We start from the raw sequence: 22,858 nt of genomic DNA, 5'->3' as shown, positions 1-22,858 counted from the left end.
ATTTTTGCAGTTCCTTTTTTATTAAAGTGTATATTCATTGTACAAAAGGAGTTGCATTGCAGTGTATCCATACATCCATAATAATGCGCTTTGATAAAATTCACCCCCTCTATTAATCTCTTTATCCCCTTCTCCCACCTTTAAAAAAACAATTTTCATAGGTTTCATTATTCTGTTTTCATGCACGTATCTAAAGTACTTTGCGCCTATTCATCCTCTATCACTCTATCGTTTTGCCCTTTCCCTTCCTGCTGGTTCTCTCCCAAACAGTCCCCCTTTTACGTTTGACTTTCTTTTTTTAGGTCTAGATTCTGCATATGAGAGAAAACATGTGAAATTTGTCTGAGTTTGGCTTATTTTGCTTAACATGATGATATGTATTTTTATGACTTGTTTTTTGTTGAAATAGTAATACATGCACATGGTGAAAAATTCAAGGTTATACAAAGGACACTTAGTTTCCTTCCTGTTCTGGGTTCCCTGGCTTCCCTCCCAAAGGCAACCTTCAGCAGATAACTTGGTTATATGTTGTTTCAGAACCTGTCAGTTCAGATATACCCATCTGTACAATGTGCAAGTCACTTTCCTCTTTTTTTTTCCCCAATGGGGCTTATGTCAGTTGGTTTTGACAACAAGATAGAAAACACTACCAGTTTTCCAGAGGGTCCCATCCTGCCCCACTTCAGTTGAACCCTCTGGTAAGAGGCAACTACCTTTCTGCTTTCTGTTCAAGTTTGGCCCATTCTTGAACTTTGTATAAATGTATTCATACAATATTCACGCTTTCATAGTTGGCTTCTTTCACTCTGCATGAGCAACTCATTCCAGTTTCTTATAAACAGCACTTTTAGAGATAAAATGGGAGCCCTTGACGTACCCTGTTTTTCTGATCTTATTTGGGGGACCTTTTGCCTTAGCACACTCATGGTGTGTACATTGGGTGGGCAGTGTATAATTTATTTAGCCAGACTTTGATTGATGGGCATATGTATTAGTCCTTTGTAATCAGTTATAGGAATGTAAAAACTATAAAGAGGAAACGGTTCATTAATTAAATGAATAGAATTTAGGTGTTGGAAGTGAGTGTCAAAATCAAAGCAACCCTTATGTTTACATATGAGGAGTAAATGTCCAGAGAACTCAAGTGACTTGCTGCAGGTCAAGTGACCAATTGCAAGAGAGCTGTGGAATAATTGAGGTGTCTCAATGTTCCGTATAGAATGTTCTTTTTCCCAGCCTAGGCTCTGTGACGGCAAAGTCCATGTTTGTCTTATTTAGTACTGCAAACACAGTACTTAGCTCATAGCACATAGTAGGTGCTCATTAAATATTCGTTGAATGAGAAAATAAGTGACTCATTAATGTTCTGAGAAAAGACCTTCAACATGAGAACTGCAAAAACATTTCCATAAGACATGAGCCTCGACATTCATTCATCCAGTCACTCATTTACTACCTTAATTACATTGGCTTTACTTAATTAATTTTTTTGCTTAGCATAGCTCATGCATGTCAGGTAGGCACTCTACCACTGAGCTATATCCTCAGTCCTCTTAATTAGGTTTTAATTCAGCAACTGTTCCTTGGTTCCCTGCTATGTGTCTAGGCCAGGGTTACTCAGTTTGCTACTGTGGCCATTTGGTTTTGTAGTCGGGGCCATCCTTCACTGTAGGGTATTTAGCGGCCTTCCTCACCTTCACCCACATAGCAACGCTTCTCCAGTGTGACAACCAAAAATGTCTCCAGTCATTGCCAAATGTCCCCAGGAGGTAAAATTTCCCCCAGTTGAGATAACAATAAGTCTAGGTGGAGAGATAGAGGGCAGAAGCAAAGGGACGAAGCTCACGCCCTGGAGGACCAGTCCCTGGAGTTGAGGAAATAGCTGTTTTATAGGTTGTGCTGTTAAGTGAAAGAGTATAAGGCAAAGGACAGATGGCAGTTCTCGAGAGCAGAGTGCTCTGGCCATTGGCTGGGTTGGGTCTATTTGAGACCAGAGCCTTCCCTCAGTGAAGGTAACTTTAATCTCTCCTGAAGCTATACAAGAAGGGTGTCCTGGAGGGCTATGGGTCAGGCCCTTTGACCCATGCTAGGAATGACCTAGCAGGAAGAGCCAGGATGGCTGACAAGGCTGCGCAGTGGGTGCCTCCAACCGGGGTTGGCTGGGAGTTGGCTGGCGTGACAAGGGCCCACAGAGGTCTGCTTTGCCCACTCCATGTAGCCTGCTCCTGGCCTACCTGGAGCCTACTGACTTCTCTCTCCTGGTGGCCACTGCTGGGTGCTTGTCCAGCAGTCTTCTGAGAGCTCAGTGGCCTGACTGTTTACTTGCTTCTTGGGTCTTATTTTCCCTTCTGGGCTTATTTGTCTAAATGTGAAGCTTGCTTTTCCTCTTCCAGGGTCACCGTTGGAGATGCTAGATGCTGGTTGGACTCAAAGGACTTTGTGGTCAGGATACAGGAGTCCAACCATAGTGAGTTATTTTTCTCTTAGCTTAGTCATACCTTTCACCAGCACCCCTGCCCCCCAAAACATTTGAAGTGCCTGAAATTTCAGCCATCATCACAACAGATGATGTGTGATGCTGTGGCTAGTCTGAGGACACAGGAGAAATACGTCAAAGCTGTGTTTGATGACTCCCTGCACATAACCATGACAAAGTTGGGAGTGTCCAGTGTCTACTTAATTTTTTTTAATCTCTGAGGGAGAGTACCATAGGAAAGCAGATTGTTGTGGAGAAAAACTTGTGAGAAAATTGTTAACAGAAGGCCAGCGCGTGGAGTCCCAGGAAAGGGAGGGATGTGGAACGGTGTTTCCTTCTAGCACTGTCTTTGACAGCTGATAAGGGTTGAACTCCCTCCCCCCCTCCCGCCCTCCCGCCCTCCCGCCCCCGCCCAGTACTTCAGAAACTGACCTTGTTTGTTTGGAGGCAGGGTCTTCACGGAAGTAATGAAGCTGATGTAAGGTCATTAGGGCGGGCCCCTAATCCAGTAGGACTGATGTCCTCACAAGAGGAGGAAATTTGGGCACAGACACACAAGGAAGGCATTGTGAGGACAAGCCTGGTTCTTCCCTCAGAGCCCACTTAGACTTCAGCCGCCAGAACTGAGACAATAAATTTCCGTTGTCTGAGCCACTCACCGTCCCCTGCCCCGCCCCAGGAGGGAGATGGTATCCCAGGTGTCTTTGGTAAGCTCTTTCCACGTGGTTCAGTGTGGAAATGCCCTCTCAATGGAAGCAGAGCTCTCTTGGATCCTGAGATACCCAGAGGCTGCTGGGCTGCTGTGGAGGAAGGCCCTTGGGACCTGGGCTCCATCCACCAACCTCTTAGCTGCCTGTGAGATCTAACCTCTTCTCTGCCTCTGCTTACTTATCTGTAACATGGGCCTTGGGTGACAGTACTTAATTCATAGGGTGTCAGGAATACTACCGACTTCATGCTGTGAAGACTTAGAGGAGCCCCTGGCACACTGTGAGCCCTATACTAAATTGTTATTATTATTGGAAGGCAGCTCAAGGGAAAATCTAAATTGTTGTTTCTTGGCACTGACAACACAGAGACCTTATGTCCCCATCCCCCCTGGGTGAGGATGGAGAACACTGAGTTGATTGTGTCACCCAAGGCCACATGAGGTTGGCCTCATCTCCTTTCCAACATGCAGGCTGGGTTTCAAAATGGGACAGATAGCCGTGTGGGCCTGGGGCCATAGGAAGCCTGCCGTGCCCACAGCGGTTCACCCAATCCTGTGTAAGGAGCAGTAGTGGAAGGGCACAGAGAGTGCTGGCAGGCAGAGAGCTGTGCCAGGAAAGAAGGAGGAGGAGGAAAAAGGAAGTGATCATGTCTCCACTCTGTAGGCTGTAGGCAAAATTTTGAAACAGGCCAAGTTTGATTTTTCTCGTGCCTCTCTTGCATGCTCTTTTGCTTCCAGGCTCCTTGGACAGTCTCTTGGAGACCTTCTTCTCTTTGGTCCTGCGGCTCTTGGCCCCTCACTGACTAGCTACTGGGGGCCTCCTGTTACTGTCAACACCTCAGTCTCCTCTCTGGGGAACCTAGCCTGGTGTTTGGAGGATTCACTGGAGGAATGAATGAATCATGCCTCCCACCTTTTAAAAGTGAGACTCCATCAGATTAGATGAATTTGAAATGGCTGAGGTTTCAGGCAAGGCAGAAAAGTGAGGTGAAAACCTGTGGGGTGGGGCCAGCCTCCAAAGTAGCACTAAGGATCCTGCCTCCTGGCCTCCTGGCCACATGTTGTACCCCACCTACTGAACCACTTGGGGTGACCTGTATGGAGGGTACTTCATCTGCCCTCACAGCTCTGTGTAGGGTGTGTGTCTTTTTTCTCTCACTGCTTTCAAGTGACCCTCTTTTCCACTAGTTTTGAAAATTTGGTTATGGTATGTCTATGCAGTTTGGTTTTTTGTTTTTGTGTGTGCTTGGGGTTCATTGAGCTTCTTGTATCTGTAAGTTGTATAGTCCAATAGTTGAAGTCCTTCTGTAGAACATGATCGGCTATAGTGAATGCTCTGGTTAGCTTGTCAAAATTTATTTCAGGAAACTTCCTGAGAGACTCTAAACGAATGGTTTTTCTTTTGGTGGCACTGGGGTTTAAACTCGGGACCTTGCACTTTGTAGGCAGGTGCTCTACCACTTGAGCCACACCTCCGGCCCTTTTTGCTTTTAGGTTATTTTTCAGATAGAATATCATGTTTTTACCTGGGCCAGCCTACTGATCTCTGCTTCATGAGTACTTGATATTACAGCTGTGAGCTACTGTACCAAGCCAGTTTTTTTTTTTTGCAGTGCTGGGAATTGAACATAGGGCCTAAAGCATCCTAAGCATGTGCTGTGCTGCCAAATGCCCTGTTGTGCCTCCCTCCTTTGCCTCTGCATGAAAATGGCAAAGGGTTTGTCTCAGAGACTGCTATGTCATCTTTTTTGCACAGGTACAAAGCACAGACCTGGAAATGATCCCATTCAAGGGTCAAGGGAGTGGGGGTATTTTTACACCAGTTCTGAGAGTCCATGGTTCATTCTTGCTCCCCATGATGCACTTCAGGCATGTCACATGACAGAACCACTGTCTGTGGGTTCCAAAACAATAATGTCAGGCAGAGAGACACTGCTGGAGATCAGGCGGAGCTCACCACAAGACTTTGAGTGATATGGGTAGGGCACAGGCAGCATCGGGTATAGTAGCTTCATTCTAGAAAATGGATGGGGACAGCAAAGCCATGTGTACAGGGCAGTGTTGTACATGTGGTCATTTGGCAGTATTACAACTGTGGGTGAAGAGATCAAGGTCAAGGCTTCCTTGTAAATTTGTCAGGATGTGATGGGGTACCTCGTTAGAGGGCATTGCTGGGCCTGGAGGTACAGGGAGTGCCCCAGGCGCATGTCTCTGTTTGGTGCCTCCTCATGGCAGGGATGGGGAAGTATATGTGTGTATTTGTGTGTGTACATAAATGTATATGTATGTGTGAAAGTATGTGAGCATTTGGGGGCAGAAAATCCTAGTCCGTTTGTTATGGTTTTAAACTTCCGCTTGTCATCTTTCAATTCTGAGCAGCATGAATAGGCAGATAAAGAACTATTTGCTGTAGTCTTAAACATTTGTGGTAAGAACGTTTTTTTTTTGCCTCCATCCACACAAGCCGGTTAAGAGAACAGAGTGCTGTTTCATAATTTGAAGCTGGCGATTAATTTGTACTGGGTTGCAGCATGTCGTGTTGTGTGAACTGAGACACTGGGACTGAGTACAGGCACCCCAGGGCATCCTTGTTCCATGGAAGCTCCGTTTTACTCCTCTAGTCAGAGAACTGAGTGGAGAATAAAGAACCAGGGACCAGCTGGCCGGTCTGTTAGTAGTTCACTGGGGGTGATGACTACAGAGCCCCAAACTCCCCCATCCCTGTCCCCATGGGCTGCTTTCAGTCTTTATATCACCCATTGATCTTCTTCCTGGAGCACACGACATGCTGCTGGACAGCTTAATGAGTTGTAAAATAAACACTTGTGTCACCACCCCACCACTCAGGTCAGAACACAGCATGGCTGGCATCGTTTGTCCCCCATCCATTGTTCCCCCCACCTCTGGCCTAACCCAGTCTCCTGACTGCCATTGTGTGTGTGTTTCTGCTTTTCTTTGTAGATTCACCACTGACTTTGGTATTCCGGAGAATCATAGTTTACTTCTACCCATTTTTGAACATTACATAAGTGGAATCGCAAAGCATATATTCTAATGTGTCCAGATCCTCCTGCTCAGTACTCTGTGGTTAAGTCACCCGTTTCAAGCGTCTTTTGGGATGCACTTGAGACAGAGTGGGTAGAAGAGAAGCCACTGAGGGGGACAGAGAAACTACAGGAGTTGGAGGAGGAAATAAGTTGATGATTGTTGCTTGGGGCAGAGCTGGGGCCTGGAGCTATGCAGGTGGGTGGTTTTGGTGACCTGAGGTAGGAGCTACAGCTCTAAAGGCTGCAAGCCAAGGGGAGGAGCACAGATGAGGCAGGATTGGGTAGAGAGGAGGAGGTACGGGTTGGAGTGAGCTGGAGAATGGTGGAGGCATTTGCACGTGGTTGCTGGGCCAACAGATGCTGAACTAGCAGATGCTGGCGAGCTCCATCTAGTGGCCACTACTGGGCAGATAGAAGATGGGGCGGGTGGAAGGTCCCAACATTTTATGAGTGGATGTAGAAAATGATATCTGTGTACTGTGTGATGGCTCCAGATGGAAGCCACCCGAATGTTCTTAGAGAAATACACTGGGATTTATCCCTACAGTCAAGTAACATAGAATAGTGGTTAGCAAAGTACATTGGTCTATAGGCCAAAATCCATCTCCCCACCTGCTTTTGTATGGCTTGTGAGCCAAGAGTAGGTTTTACATTTTTATATGGTTGAAAAAACCCAAAATGAAGAAGATTATATGAAATTTGAATTTCAAGTGTTCATAAATAAAATTTTATTGAAACACAGCCCCAATCATTAATTTGTGCGTGATCTCTGGCTGCTTTTGAATGGCAATGCAGAGTTGAGTATGCCTGAAAGAGACCATGTGGCTCACAGAGCTTCAAACAGAAAACAGACCCTCAACAGAAAACATTTACCAACCTCTGTTATAAAGCAAAGAGATGAGCGAATAGTAATCATGTTCAGCAACATGGTGTGACCTTACAACTTAATGTGGACCACAAGAAGCTAGAAACAAAAGATTTCATCTTTACAAAGTTCAGACACAAGCAGCAGTAATCTGTGGTGTGAGCTGCAATGGTGTTTATCCTTAGTGGTGGGGTGCTTCTGAGGGCTAGTTACATGGACAAGTTCCCTTTTGCAAAAATTTGTAGTGCTGTACCCTTGTGATTTTTGTATTTTATGGGTAGTTATTTACTTTAATAAAAAGCTTGCTCAGGAAAAGTGATTGCAAGGACTGGGGTGTAGGTCAGTGGTACAGCACGTGCTTAGCATGTGTCAGGCTCTGTTTAACCAGCACCAAACAGAAAAGGAAGAGAAAGAAAAGAAAAAAGTGACTTCAGCCTGGTATCTCCTCAGAAGATTAAACAGCTCCCTTCTGAGCCAGCACTTTCACTTCTAAGCATATACCCAAGAGAAATGAAAACATGTATCGCTACAAGACTTCACATAAATGTTTATAACAGCCAAAAAAGTAGACACGACTCAAATGGCTGTCAGCTGGTGAAGGGACAAACAAAATGTGATATGGTCAGACAATGGGACTGTTACTGAGCAGTAAAAAGGAAGCATGCCCCACCGTGGGAGAATCTTAGAAACATGATCCTAAGTGAACGAAGCCAGGGACAAGGGCCACGTGTCACATGACTCCATTTATGTGAAACATGCAGAATCGGCAAATCCGTAGACAGAGAACGGGTGACTGGAAAGGGCAGTGACTGCTGGTGGGTATGGGGCTATTTTAAGGAGCTGAAAACATTCTGAAATTGGATAGGGATGATGGTTGTACAAGTTTGTGAGTGCACCAAGACTCACTGAATCATATGCTTTTAAAAGGTGAATTTTACAGCCCATGAGTTGTATCTAAAAACACTTAAATTGCTGCTATGCCGCCCCCACCCCGTGTACCTATACAGGTCTGAAGGCAAAGGTCTTTTTTTTTTTTAAATTTTTTTTTCTTTTATTATTCATATGTGCATACAAGGATTGGTTCATTTCTCCCCACTGCCCCCACCCCCTCCCTTACCACCCACTCCACCCCCTCCCTCTCCCCCCCCAATACCCAGCAGAAACTATTTTGCCCTTATTTCTAATCTTGTTGTAGAGAGAGAGTATAAGCAATAATAGGAAGGAACAAGAGTTTTTGCTGGTTGAGATAAGGATAGCTATACAGGGCATTGACTCACATTGATTTCCTGTGCTCCTGTGCATGGGTGTTACCTTCTAGGTTAATTCTTTTTGATCTAACCTTTTCTCTAGTTCCTGTTCCCCTTTTCCTATTGGCCTCAGTTGCTTTAAGGTATCTGCTTTAGTTTCTCTGCGTTAAGGGCAACAAATGCTAGCTAGTTTTTTAGGTGTCTTACCTATCCTCATCCCTCCCTTGTGTGCTCTCGCTTTTATCATGTGCTCAAAGTCCAATCCCCTTGTTGTGTTTGCCCTTGATCTAATGTCCACATGTGAGGGAGAACATACGATTTTTGGTTTTTTGAGCCAGGCTAACCTCACTCAGAATGATGTTCTCCAATTCCATCCATTTACCAGCGAATGATAACATTTCGTTCTTCTTCATGGCTGCGTAAAATTCCATTGTGTATAGATACCACATTTTCTTGATCCATTCGTCAGTGCTGGGGCATCTTGGCTGTTTCCATAACTTGGCTATTGTGAATAGTGCCGCAATAAACATGGATGTGCAGGTGCACAAGAGTGGTATTGCTGGATCAAATGGTAGATCGATGTCCATCTTTTTAAGTAGCCTCCAAATTTTTTTCCAGAGTGGTTGTACTAGTCTACATTCCCACCAACAGTGTAAGAGGGTTCCTTTTTCCCCCCCGCATCCTCGCCAACACCTGTTGTTGGTGGTGTTGCTGATGATGGCTATTCTAACAGGGGTGAGGTGGAATCTTAGCGTGGATTTAATTTGCATTTCCTTTATTGCTAGAGATGGTGAGCATTTTTTCATGTGTTTTCTGGCCATTTGAATTTCTTCTTTTGAGAAGGTTTTGTTTAGTTCACATGCCCATTTCTTTATTGGTTCATTAGTTTTGGGAGAATTTAGTTTTTTAAGTTCCCTGTATATTCTGGTTATCAGTCCTTTGTCTGATGTATAGTTGGCAAATATTTTCTCCCACTCTGTGGGTGTTCTCTTCAGTTTAGAGACCATTTCTTTTGATGAACAGAAGCTTTTTAGTTTTATGAGGTCCCATTTATCTATGCTATCTCTTAGTTGCTGTGCTGCTGGGGTTTCATTGAGAAAGTTCTTACCTATACCTACTAACTCCAGAGTATTTCCTACTCTTTCTTGTATCAACTTAAGAGTTTGGGGTCTGATATTAAGATCCTTGATCCATTTTGAGTTAATCTTGGTATAGGGTGATATACATGGATCTAGTTTCAGTTTTTTGCAGACTGCTAACCAGTTTTCCCAGCAGTTTTTGTTGAAGAGGCTGCTATTTCTCCATCGTATATTTTTAGCTCCTTTGTCAAAGATAAGTTGCTTATAGTTGTGTGGCTTCATATCTGGGTCTTCTATTCTGTTCCACTGGTCTTCATGTCTGTTTTTGTGCCAGTACCATGCTGTTTTTATTGTTATTGCTTTGTAATATAGTTTGAAGTCAGGTATTGTGATACCTCCTGCATAGTTCTTTTGACTGAGTATTGCCTTGGCTATTCGTGGCCTCTTGTGTTTCCATATAAATTTCACAGTAGATTTTTCAATCTCTTTAATGAATGTCATTGGAATTTTGATGGGAATTGCATTAAACATGTAGATTACTTTGGGGAGTATGGACATTTTTACTATGTTGATTCTACCAATCCATGAGCATGTTAGATCTCTCCACTTTCTATAGTCTTCCTCAGTCTCTTTCTTCAGAAGTGTATAGTTTTCCTTGTAGAGGTCTTTCACATCTTTTGTTAGGTTTACACCTAGGTATTTGATTTTTTTTGAGGCTATTGTAAATGGAATTGTTTTCATACATTCTTTTTCCGTTTGCTCATTGTTAGTGTATAGAAATGCTAATGATTTTTCTATGTTGATTTTATATCCTGCTACCTTGCTATAGCTATTGATGATGTCTAGAAGCTTCTGAGTAGAGTTTTTTTGGGTCTTTAAGGTATAGGATCATGTCGTCTGCAAATAGGGATATTTTGACAGTTTCTTTCCCTATTTGTATTCCTTTTATTCCTTCTTCTTGCCTAATTGCTCTGGCTAGGAATTCCAGTACTATGTTGAATAGGAGTGGAGATAGTGGGCATCCTTGTCTGGTTCCTGATTTTAGAGGGAATGGTTTTAATTTTTCTCCGTTAAGTATAATGCTGGCTGTAGGTTTGTCATATATAGCTTTTATAATGTTGAGGAACTTTCCTTCTATTCCTAGTTTTCTTAGAGCTTTTATCATGAAATGATGTTGGATCTTATCAAAGGCTTTTTCTGCATCTATTGAGATGATCAAGTGGTTTTTGTCTTTGCTTCTGTTAATGTGGTTTATTACGTTTATTGATTTTCGTATGTTGAACCACCCCTGCATCCCTGGGATGAAGCCTACTTGGTCGTGGTGAATAATCTTTTTGATGTGTTGCTGAATTCGGTTTGCCATTATTTTGTTGAGGATTTTTGCATCAATGTTCATTAAGGAGATTGGCCTATAGTTCTCCTTTTTGGAGGTGTCTTTGCCTGGTTTTGGGATAAGTGTAATGGCTTCATAAAATGTGTTTGGCAGTTTTCCTTCCCTTTCTATTTCATGGAACAGTTTAAGGAGGGTTGGTATTAGTTCTTCTTTAAAGGTCTGATAGAATTCAGCAGAGAATCCATCAGGTCCTGGACTTTTCTTTTTGGGGAGACTCTTGATTGCTGCTTCAATTTCATTTTGTGTTATAGGTCTATTCAGGTGATTAATTTCCTCTTGGTTCGAAGGCAAAGGTCTTAAGGCGACAGCCACCTCATCCATGCTGTCTGCTGCTTGTCACGTGAACATAACTAGAAAGTTGACAGAAGGAACTCCACACTTGCCCTCTACGTCAAGGCCACTTGAGTAATGCAAAGAGGTTTCTAGAATTTAGCTGAAGTGGACATGTTAGAGTTGCTACTTTTGTTTACTAAAACTGCAGTTCTCAGAAAAACAGGACAAACGGAAAGGTCCTAGATAACTCACTTCCTGGCCTCTCCCTCTGTTTTCCTTTGGTCTGATGGAGCACAGCGGGAGTCTTTGATGTCCTGCTTCTGGGCATTTGCCTTCCTGACCAGGACTGTTGACTCCTTGCGGTTGCTGCGAGGCTCCATTGCTCACCTGTTTGTGTTTTTATATGCCTCTATCAGTCTCTTTGGGGTTACACTGTTTAGTCCCCACTTGTAGAATGGTCACAGATCCCTGGATTGCTTCTGAAAGTTTGAGATGACTGACCAGGTTATGATAGTTTTCATTTTGCTGACACTGAAGAGTGTGTCTCTTAAGAGTTTCTGTTCCTTAGTGACTGATGAACACAGTTGGCAGTGAAGATAGCTCTGAAAGTTCTAGAAAATCCCATAAGCCTAAACATTATGCATGGCAGAAACAAATAGTTTTTTTTTTCATGGTATGCAGTTTGAACCTTTTTTTCATTAATGAAAAGTACTTAAGACGACTTAAAAGTCGGTTTTTTTCTGATAACTGAGTCAGTCTTCAGGTTGCTCTGTGATTCACCTTCCCAGAAAAAGGTAGACTGCACTTAAGGGCCCAGAATGCCCAGTGCCCAGGGTTCCCCACAATGGTGTGATTCGTGCAGGTTCAAACTTAAGGACATAGCGATAGTAGAGTTGGTAATAGCACCTGACATGTAAATAACCCTGTGTACTTCTCAGCACTTTCTGACACTCTGTTTCATTTCCAGAAGCCAACAAAAGAGCATCAGGCAGGAATCTATGAACTGGTGAGGCATGTCCTCATTCAACCCTCCCTTCCTCCCTCTCTCCTTCTCTCTCTCTCTCTTTCTCCTGAATCTTTTCATTCTATGTATGATAAAATTAAAATGTAGATATTTTTGGTGGGTGCATACATAGAACCTATAGAAATTCTGTCATGGGGGCTTTGCTTTTGTGCCCCAGTGGTCCAGAGATGTGCACACACTTAAATGAACTCAAGACTCATTCTTTTTTTTCTTTTATCATTTTTATATTTACTCACATGTATACATTGTTTGGGCCACCTCCTCCCCACCTGCCACCAAGATGTGTTTTTGAACAGTGACTGCATGCCAGGCCCGGCAGTGGAGGTGCAAAAATAAGGAAGTGGTTCTTGACCGCCGACTATCATGGGAGAGTGGAAGGGTATTTGTTGCCATCAAATAATTAAGAGTTCTGATAAAGAATTCTTTGAGGTGGCCAAACAGGATCCCCTCAACTTTCTGGGGAAAGGAATGCAAGTTTCCCAGATGGGGAGAAACAGGGCAGGGTTCTAGCAGGTGAAGTGGAGAGGAGAGGAAAGCTGTTTAAGGTGGAGGGAAACAAGCCATGGGTATGGCTTTCCACCTGACCTTTTTGGTCAGACGTGCTGGGAACCATGTTTAGCCCAGGGTGCCGTGGTCTATATTTACTCAAGCCTTCATTATCCTTTGACCCCGGCCTTCTTGATCTTTATCCAAGCGATTTCCTGCTTTCTTTCATCTTTTAGAACCCATTACATTTTGTGCAAATACCCAACTCTGCAAAGTCTAGGTTTCCTTTAAATGATACAGATCCCCATTCTGAGGGTAAGCTGGCCCGTTCAGTGGCTTCGAACATCAAAGTCCGAAATAACATCACCGATGCTATCACACTTAGGGCATGCTCGTCTTTGTTGTGCCCTGGCAAAGTGAGTTTTACTGCCCAGGGTCTGTTATCACCTGCTGTTGAACACTTTGATCCTGGCCTCTTGGGGGCTTCAGATACTTTCTTGCCTTAAGGGATTGCATAAAAGACCTGGGTGTCCTGCACGTCTTCCAGAGTCCCTTTGTAGGTAAATACTGGTTGTGGAGGAGCGATGCTATCTCCAGGCAGGATACCATCAGCATGAACTCGGGCAAATTCTGTTCCATGCTATCTCTGCAGGTGGCTTTGTCATGTATTGCTGCTCCAGGCCTTCTCTGAGGCTGCTCTGCACCGCCACAGAGCTGACTTTACTTGTCTTCATTTTCCTTTTCCTCAGAGCCCAAGTAAATTCTCTTGCTAGCCATTGTTACAGTGCTGCTACTAACAACTCCTTCAAAGAATTCAATGCCTTGTTAAAACAATTACCATTATTTTCTTGTTGCTGGGGATTGAACCCAGGGCCTTGCATATGCTAAGCGAATGCTATACCCCTGAGCTACGCCCCAGCCCCACAGTAACTGTATACTGTTCCCACAAATCTCCAGGTTGGCTGGTGGCTTGATCCGGCCAATGCTGGCTAGTCTTAGCTGGGCTCACTCATGCATCTATGGTCTGCTGGACCTAGATGGTCTGGAATGGGCTCACTGAACTGACCCAATGGAAGGCCAAGGAGTGAATCATCTTCCAGCATTCTAGCTGCAGCTGCTTCTCAAGGTAAAGGAAGAGGTCTGAAAAAACCCTGCAGAGCCTGCATTGCCTCTTTGGTGTCTAGGTTCAGTGCACACATGTTGCCTCTTCCACGTGTCAAGGCCAGCCCAGACTCAAGGAGTAGAGAAACACAGGCTGCGTTTTAATGAAGACAGACTGCACATTCACATTGAAAAGACAGTAGACACAGGCAGAGGTGGGGATATGGGCTGTTCTTCTATTAGTCTGCCTCATAGATCAGGGGTCAGCAAGCTTTTTCTTTCATGAGCCAGATAGTAAGCATTTTAGGTTTTATGGGTATGTGATCTTTGTCTTAACTACTCAGTTCTGCTGTAGTAAAGTGAAAGCAGCCACAAACATAATGTAAACAAGTGAGCATGACCGTGTCCCAATAAAACTTTATTTACAAAACTAGGCAGCCCCATGGGCTGCAGTTTGCTGAGCCTTGATCTCGGTCATCCAAGCCCAGTAGGAATTTCAGACCCAGGCTCTAGAATGCTGTCTTTCTTTGAAACTATGGCCTTAAGGCCATAAACAGAGGTGTTAGCTGCCAGCAGAAAGGCACCTGTTGGAGAGAAGAAATAAAACCAGGTGAGAAGAGCAAGGGCCCCCTTCTCAGGGGCAATTGACTTTGTGTATGCATTTGGAGCTCCTGTACCATACTGACCTGACAGAGGTCAAGTTTATTTCTCAGATAGCAAGTCCTTGGCACTCACTCTCTGTTGCCCCCATGTCTAGCTGGATTCTATTCCTTCTCCATCTACATCTCCCCTCTGGGTCCCAGTCAGTGTGCCTTCCATTTTCCTCACCCACATTCCCTCTTCCCGTACTTTACCTGGCCCTCCCTTTGCCTCCTCTCCTCATCTCTTAACTCCAACCTCAAGGGTGATGTCTTCACCTCCTTTGGGGCCTCTGGGAATCATCCAAAGCTCTGCAGATGGTCAAGTCACGTTCATTTTTCCTCTACAAATTACATGTGTAATGGGTGTGCCCATGTCATGCTCCCTCAAAGACCCAGATGGAATTGTCTCGGGCACTATTGCCTGGAGTAATTGCTCTAGTAGAGATTTGGTTAAGTTTCAGGTAGTATCAACTCCCCTTTAATAGGAAGCCCAGGCTTCTGGGCTTTTCTGACAAGGGCTCTGCATTGGGGGTCAACAACCTGTCATCTTATTTTTCCCATCAGATTTTCTTTGCCACATATCATAGAAGTCTATGACCATCTTGTTTTTATAAAAATGAAAATGAAATCTCTGCCTTTTGATTTTATTCCTTCCCTTATATTATCATTGTTATTGGTCGCTACTGCCTTATGCAATGTGATTCTTCCCTGGGTGCTCATCAGTGGATATGGTTCTCAACTTGGCATGGCTCAAACCTCAATCTTTGAAAGTTTGAAAGCAGCCGAGTTGCACAGATAAGTCAATCACTGTGGCCATTTTATGGCTTGTAAGGTGATTACCCTACTTTGCCCATAGTGACTCTTCAATTTGATTAAAATTCAGTTTCATCGGGTTGTGGTTGAATCCTGCAAATATATAAAGTTATGGGAGAAATCTGCACTCAAATATTTCATAACCACCTTCAACTTTTCAACCATCCATTCCAGCACTTTCGTGGTCCTCATCCTATAATTCAAATTTCCATGCTCCCTGCCAAAGTACTTTTTATTCAGTGCGTCTTCCAACCTCTTGTCTCTGAGTGTTGTATTTTTTCTGTTGACTGGGGAGAGCACAGATCCTGCTGCGAAGCATTTTCTCCATCTCAGATTAGCTCCTACATGATCTGGAAAATAGGCGCTGGTGGTGGGAGAGCATGAAGGTGGGTTGGTTCGTTAGTGACTGTTTTCCAGGCAAGGGAAGCCCGAATGGTGGGGATGGAATTGCTATCTTAGACTGCAGAGGATGACACCCTCAGCACTGCTACTGCCTGGCAGGATCCCTTTCGACTGTGTTTAAGAAAGGTTAAAAATGAATAGCTGTAACTGGAGCTCCTCACCCAGGGTGCTATGCTGCCAGCCCTGTGTGGCTCTTGGCTCCCTTGTCTGTCTCTATGGTGTCTCCCTGGGGGCAGCAGGCTACTCCCACTGGTGAATTGAAAGTCTTGCTTGCATTTCCACTCTGTGGTTCCTGTACATTTGCAATGTTCATGATGCAACTGCATAGGCTGCTGCCTCAGTGAACCACTTTATCTCCCAGGGGAAGCAATTATCAGTTTGGTTACAATTATTCGCTCCTGCAGCCTCTCCTTATGATGCCTTTCTTTTGCAGAACATGAGGTGTTTTGTATTTGCAAATTTGCCTGTTCACTAAAATGTATTTGTAAACTCCTGTGTTAGTCAGCTTTGTGTCACTTTAACAAAATGCTAGAGATAGTCAATTTTTAAAGAGAAAAACTTTATTTGGGCTCCGTTTTGAGGGTTCCATGATCAATTGGAGTCCATGAGCGATTGACTCCTTTGCTTTGGGCCTGTGGCAAGATAGCACTTCATGACAGGGACATGTGGTGGAACAAAGCCACTCACCTCATGGCTGGGCCATAAGAGAGAGGGGAAGGAGATGGACGCCACAATCCCCGTTGGGAACACAGCTCTAATCACCAAAGGGTCTCCCATTAGACTGCATCTCTTAAAGGTTTCCCCAATCTCCCCAAAGCACCTCCCAGAGGTTCAAGTTTGTAGCACTTGGGCTTTTCGGTGACATTCAGGATCCACACTATAGCACCCCCAGTCAATCCTGTGGTGATTTCAAGAGTCTTCACAGACATGTGCCCATGGAGGGTGGCAAAAGTTTGAGTTGCCAGAAGCCCATGCTCCCAGCTGAGGTTGGAGAAGGCAGCCCTCTGCCTTTGTGTTTCCACTCTCATGGCATGAATCAGTGTTCTTTCTATGTTGTCTCTAGTGCCACATCTTTTGCATTTTTGTGCTTCTTTTGTTGGTAGCTTTACTGTTTAAAGTGGCCCTGAAATGTGGTACTGAAGTGCTGTGGGTGGAAAGATTGTGGAGAAAATACCTGTGTTAGAGAAACTTCATTCCAACATGAGTGGTTGTGCAGTTGGCTGAGTTCAGTGATATGATATAGATAGATAGATAGATAGATAGATAGATAGATAGATAGATAGATAGAATAGTTCAGTGAACAATATATATAAAACAGGGTGCCTTCAAACAGAAACACACATAAAACAAGGCTATCTGCCTACTGATAGGTTGACAAAAATGTGTGACCAGAGGCTCCCAGGAACCTAACTCTTGATTCTCTTAGGAACAGTTGGTCAGTGTTTTTCTAATTCAGCCTTCAGGGATGAATAGTGAGCATTGGCTATGTAGGTACTACATGACAGCAGAGATGCCTGTGTAGAAATGACTTTTTCCTATATGAGCCAAAGCAACCTGTGCCCTACTCTTCTGCCATGTCTGTGTAGAACTTCTGCTTCTGTTTTCTTCTTGCAGTGCTAGGACTGGAACCCAGGGCCTCATGCATGCTAGGCCAGCTCTCTGCCACCGTGCCTTGCCCCTGGCCCCTGTGACGTTCTTAACAACTCTCATCTCTTCCAGGAGTGACTAGCATGGTCAATGCAGGAGCCATGAGTGGCTCTGGAAACCTGATGGATTTCCTTGATGAGCCATTCCCTGATGTGGGGACGTACGAGGACTTCCACACCATTGACTGGCTGAGGGAAAAGTCACGGGATACTGACAGACACAGAAAGGTGGGTTGGTGAGGGGGGAGAGGGAGGGGGCAGAGGGGAGGGGAAGGGGTGGGGGAAAGAGGGGAGAAATGACCCAAACATTGTATGCACATATGAATAAAAGAAAAAAAAAGGCAGTATGCGTCTAAGCCAGTAGCACACACCTTCTGAGTCCCGTCTTGATTTCTGAACCTGTGATCTCAAGATGGGTGTTAGAAGCAAATAAAAACCACATTTATTAATAATACACATGACATTAATCTTGACCACCCTGCAAGGGGACACATACTGTCAGTGCTAAGCATCTACAACCCCATAAACACTAGGATTTCAGGATGTTTTTCTGGCTAACTAGGACACTCTACATTTTTCAAATTTGTATCTAAAATGTACCCACCAGCAATACTGTCTTAAGTGATGCCCAAGGGATTGGATCTTATTATCATTTATTATTTAGATCTGCAAAACAAATCTAAATATGTGTTGTGCTGCTTCTTATGTACTATATTCCTCTAATTTGCAGCTGCCATGAAGGAAAAAGTTTTGCTAATACAATCTAAGTCAACCTTGTAGCAATGTGTGACTCAGAGAAGGAAAAAACACAAAATCCAAATAATAGTATCGCTTTTATAAAATTGCTATTATTAAGATGATTCTAAAAGATTATTCTTAAAGGACCATGAGGAAAGAACTATAACCTAGTCGGCTAGGCATGGAATTCATTTCTATAGTCCTAGCTACTTGGGGGGCAGATGTAGGGAGGATTGTGGTCCAAGGCCAGCCCAAGTAAATAATTCAAGAGACCCCATCTCAACAAATAGCTGAGCACAGTGGTATGTACCTGTCATCCCCAGCTACACAAAGATCAGTCTAGGCCAACCTGGGCATAGAGTGATATGCCCGAAAATAACCAACACACACACACACACACACACACAAAGGAAAGGTGAGTGGTGCCCCGCAAAGCCATGGTAAAGGAGATCCCTGCAGTGGCCACCCCATGTTTCACCCATGCCTTATGGAGGTGGGGCTGAGGCTCACGTGTCACACTGTAGGTTAGGTTGGGAAGAGAAGGGCTGGTGGGAGAGGCAGACACAAGGACAGAGAATTACAATAGCGGGTGTCTTGGGTGGAGCTGGGTCATGCTGAGGGAATGTGGTGTTGTGGTAAGGAGGGCACCCTGGAGTCACACAAATCCAGGACACATCCTGCCCTTGACACTTTCAGACTGGGCCCAGTGTCCTTGTCTGTGAGGATGGAAGCATTTTGCCTGAGGAGCAAATGAGACCATGTGTATGAAAGCAGTACTGTGTATGGTGCCAGGCGTGTAGCTGGCAGTGGTGTGTAGTGGAATGGCTCACAACGAAGGTACGTGTCAAATGCCATGCAGTTGTTTAGGATGGATGGCTAGGGGAGTTTTTCAGAGAGGGTGACATTCCATTGGATCCTGAAGGATGACTAAGAGTTTGCTAGTCAGAGAAAGGGGAAAGGAGTCCACATATCAGGAGCGGACTTTTGAAAAGTCACAGTAACATGGAAGAGCATGGCACATTTGGGCAATTCAGGGAACTCGTAGGGTCTGGTGGAAGGGGAGAATTAGAGACGCGTCTGGAAATGTAAGCAGCAGGCCCGTGTTGAGAAGGAGTTTGTGTTTTGTCCCACAGGCCACAGAATACAGTAAGGATGCTTTGGGAAGGAGGACAGGAAGCTGAGAAGTTCCAATAATTTATTTATTTTTTTGGCAGTACTAGGGTTTGAACTCAGAGCCTTTTGCTTGCTAGACAAGTGCACTGCCACTTGAGCCACGCCCCCAGCTCTTTTTGGTTTTAGTTTATTTTTTCAGATAGAGTCTCATGCTAACTTTGCCTCCTATCTCCACCTTCTGAGGTAGCTCGAATTACAGGTGTGTGCCACCTTGCCCGGCACCATTTGCATATTCCTTATGGCTCCTTTTGTGCTACAGTGGCAAAGTTGGGTAGATGCAACAGAAACCATTTGACTGGCAAAGCCCAAATATTTATTCTCTGGTCCTTTAGGGATATATTCTACAGGACCTCAAGGGGAGTGATGATCAGGGCTCTGCTAACACAGGAAAGAGAAATCCTGTCCTTACCGCGTGCAGAAACGTATCCACCTGCTTTTGAGCAGAGTAAAAGTTCTTGCTGTGAAAATGTAACCTTGAAAGCAAAGTAAGAAATGTGGTCTATCCAATTGGCTTTTCCATGAAAAGTGTAAGTTAAAATAGTGACCCATATTCAAAATGGTGACACTGGACTATTGTCTCCCTTCGGAATGCGTTTTAAATAACCAAAGAGCAAATCATACTTAGTATGTGTTTTTAATTAAGTGAATTTTTTGGTGCACTAATTCTTGGGAGACAACTCCAGCATTTTATAGCTCTGTGAACTAGAAAGCCCATTTTATCATTATAGTGCATTATGGAAAAAATAATGTAACTGGGAATTTAGCTTCTTAATTACATCCCTTTTCTCAATCACTCTGGTTCCTGAGGAATCCATTTCAGGGAAAGAAACCTGAATTGGAAAACGTGTCCATATCAACTGCTGTATCTGCTTTGTTTCTAGATAACCAGCAAAAGCAAGGAGTCCATCTGGGAGTTCATCAAGAGTTTGCTGGATGCCTGGTCAGGATGGGTGGTGATGCTTCTCATCGGACTGCTGGCGGGTATGTGGAAGGGCATGCCAGGGGGCCGTGACCCCCCAAATGCCAGCTGTTTGGGAGGATGTTGGGAATATGTAGTGTTTCTCTTTTACCCTCATGCAAGGCATTTACTACCGAAGTATCTAAGAGCAAAATACATGACCATATACTTAGCTGCATCCTTTCCTCAAGGCCAAGGCAGGAGCCCAAGCTAGTGTAATTACAGCACTGTGGCCTTCCCACACTCTGCAAAGGTCCAGTACTTTGCTGGATTTATTGAGAGTCCACAGTTTACATTTTATTGTACTTGGCTATGTAGGGAGCATCAAATACGGAAATGTTTTGATGTCTAATCACCAAATACCATACAAGATTGACTTTTGCTATTACTGGAAAGCCCTGAAATGAATTGTGACCATCCTACAACACTCAGAATAATGTCAGACACCTAGAAAAGATACCTCCAGCCTCTATGTTGTTCTGACCCTCAGAGACTTGCATCCTTTGTTTTTTATAATCTCAACCATGTTTGTGAACAGTAAATGGTTTCAGAGTAAATGAACGACTATTTGGAAGGCAACCTTTTCCTTTTAAAACCCAATGTACTGGGTCTTCATAGCAATTGTTTCCTGAAACTTTCTTTTAGGAGGCTGTGAAGGTTAATGTCTAAGAATAAAAAAAAATGAGCTGAGTGTGGAAGAGCACACCTATAATCCCAGAACTCAAGAAGTGAAAGCAGGAGGATCACATTCAAGGCCAGCTGGGCTACATAGTGAGACCCCATCTCAAAAAAAAAAAGCCCCCAAACCAAAAGTCGAGCATGTTGAACAAATTTTCTTAAAAAAAATCCCCTACATATAACAAAATAATAGTTATGCTTAGAGAATTGATCAGAGAAATCAAAGCATTGACAGTAATAGACATGATTTTGGATTATACTGGCTTTTGGTTTCTATGTGGTCTTTTATGTACTCCAAAAGTAATTATAAGATGGCCTTGATTGTGTCTTTCCACAAAGAGCCAAGAGGAATGCCTGGGGCATGGGCTTCCCTTCCTACTAGTCACAGTGGCTGTCTGTCCACTTCTCCAGTTCTGTCTTCCCTCCCACAGTGGTGTTTCCCAGTATATGATGGCAGCCACCAGAGAAAGGATTTGGAATTGGTGCAGTGTTCTGTCACCAATTGTGCTTGACTTCTTCTGTGAAGTCTTTCCACAGTGGGCAGAGTAGGAGTTGGCTGTGAGTTTTGATAACTGTAGAAGAAATTCCTAAAACTTTACAGCATATCATTACTCTTGGCTTTTAGGAAGGAGAAGTAAATAGGGGAATGAAGAAAGTCAAAATAGGTGTTCTGGTGTCTTGCAGAGTAAATGGCACAGCTTAGATTTATTGACTAATCTGGGGGGCCTGTTGAGCTTCCTTTAGTGCATCTGACTTTGACCAGCTGGCTTCATTTGCAGCCCAATGTCCATCCGTTCTTTCAGGTGGACTTATCAGGAGAATTAAAAATATACTGCTGCCCAGCTTCAACTAAGCAGGCTCTCTGGAGAGGGCCCCCTGACATTGAGTAAAGACCCCTTCTTTTCCCCCCATGACCCTCACGTGCAGTCAGGGGGAAGAAGTACTGATGAAGTAGATCCCAGGGATACACCAGCAGACCAATTCAGGAGGGGCAAGAGTGGGGATATTGCAAACAGAGGTAGCTTAAGTGTTCTTTGGATCTGACTGCCTCTCAGAGGGAAACGTAGTGAGTTGTGCCCTTTCCCACTGCTCTAGAGGCGGAGAGGACTCAGGCATCTCACTGCTTGGCATGCCTTCCCCTCGGTGGCCACCTAACCATTTTGTTTAGGAGGCCACTGGTGAAAGAAGTTTTGGATCTCTTCTGCAGGGCACTTATCAGGAGCTACCACTGGGTGTCGCTGTTGTATCACAGAACAAAGCTGAGGCCCATCACAAAAAAATGGAGCCCATATCTGCAAGATTTGGATTGCAGAATAATGTGACTCTAAATGAATGAAAAAATGATGGAATTTGGGGGCGATCATTGGGTCTTGCCCCTGTATGTTCGCAGGACTCCTCCTTCACCTTTAGGTCTTTGTTCAAATGTCACTTCTTCAAAATCATATCCTTCCCTGTCTGAGCCTACCTCCCTCAGTTAGTGTGTATATGTATGTATGTAATGGATTTATTGACATACAATTCCCATACCATACAATGAACCTACTCAGTGTGTAGTTTAGTGGTTTTTAGGGTATCCATCATCTCAATCAATTTTAAAACAAAAGACCCTTTTGCCCCCTTTAACTATCAGGTGCCAGCCTCCTCTCCCAGTCCTGAGCCATTGCTAGTTCACTTTCTGTCTGTGGGTATTTGCTCATCCTGGACATTTCATATAAAGCTGATATTTTTGTTTGTTTTGGTGGTACTGGGGCTTGAACTCAGGGCTTGGTGCTTGCAAGGCAGAAGCTCTACCACTTGAGCCACACACCCAGCCCTTTGGACATTCCATATAAACGGAATCCTACACTGTGTGGTCCTTTGCGATTAACTTCCTTTACTCAGAATATTTTTTCGAGATTCATTCACGCTGTAGCACATGTCAACACTTCATTTTTATTGCCAAATATTATTTATCTCTTTGTAAAGCTAGACCACATTTTACTTGTTCATTCATCCATCCACTGGTGGGTAACTGAATTGTTTCTACTTTGGGGCTATTTTGAACAGCATTGCTGTGACCATTTGTGTACAAGTCTTTATATGGATGTATGTTTTCATTTCTCTTGGTTG

General features: G+C 44.0%; 1 protein-coding gene across 1 annotated transcript in view; it reads left to right on the top strand.

Moving 5' to 3' along the window:
* Window positions 1-22,858, top strand: part of Clcn4 (chloride voltage-gated channel 4) — a 65,089-nt gene that overhangs the window by 5,419 nt on the left and 36,812 nt on the right. Inside the window, exons 3-4 of the mRNA XM_074063899.1 lie at window positions 17,276-17,430; window positions 19,995-20,094. Of these exons, the coding sequence (XP_073920000.1) occupies window positions 17,287-17,430; window positions 19,995-20,094 (244 nt within the window). The 5' untranslated portion in view covers window positions 17,276-17,286. The remainder of the gene's footprint in view (window positions 1-17,275; window positions 17,431-19,994; window positions 20,095-22,858) is intronic.

The sequence above is a fragment of the Castor canadensis genome, chromosome X, assembly GCF_047511655.1.
Source record: "Castor canadensis chromosome X, mCasCan1.hap1v2, whole genome shotgun sequence".
Lineage (NCBI taxonomy): Eukaryota > Metazoa > Chordata > Mammalia > Rodentia > Castoridae > Castor > Castor canadensis.
The sequence above is the reverse complement of the archived record's forward strand: the minus strand, read 5'-3'. Positions and strand labels throughout refer to the sequence as shown.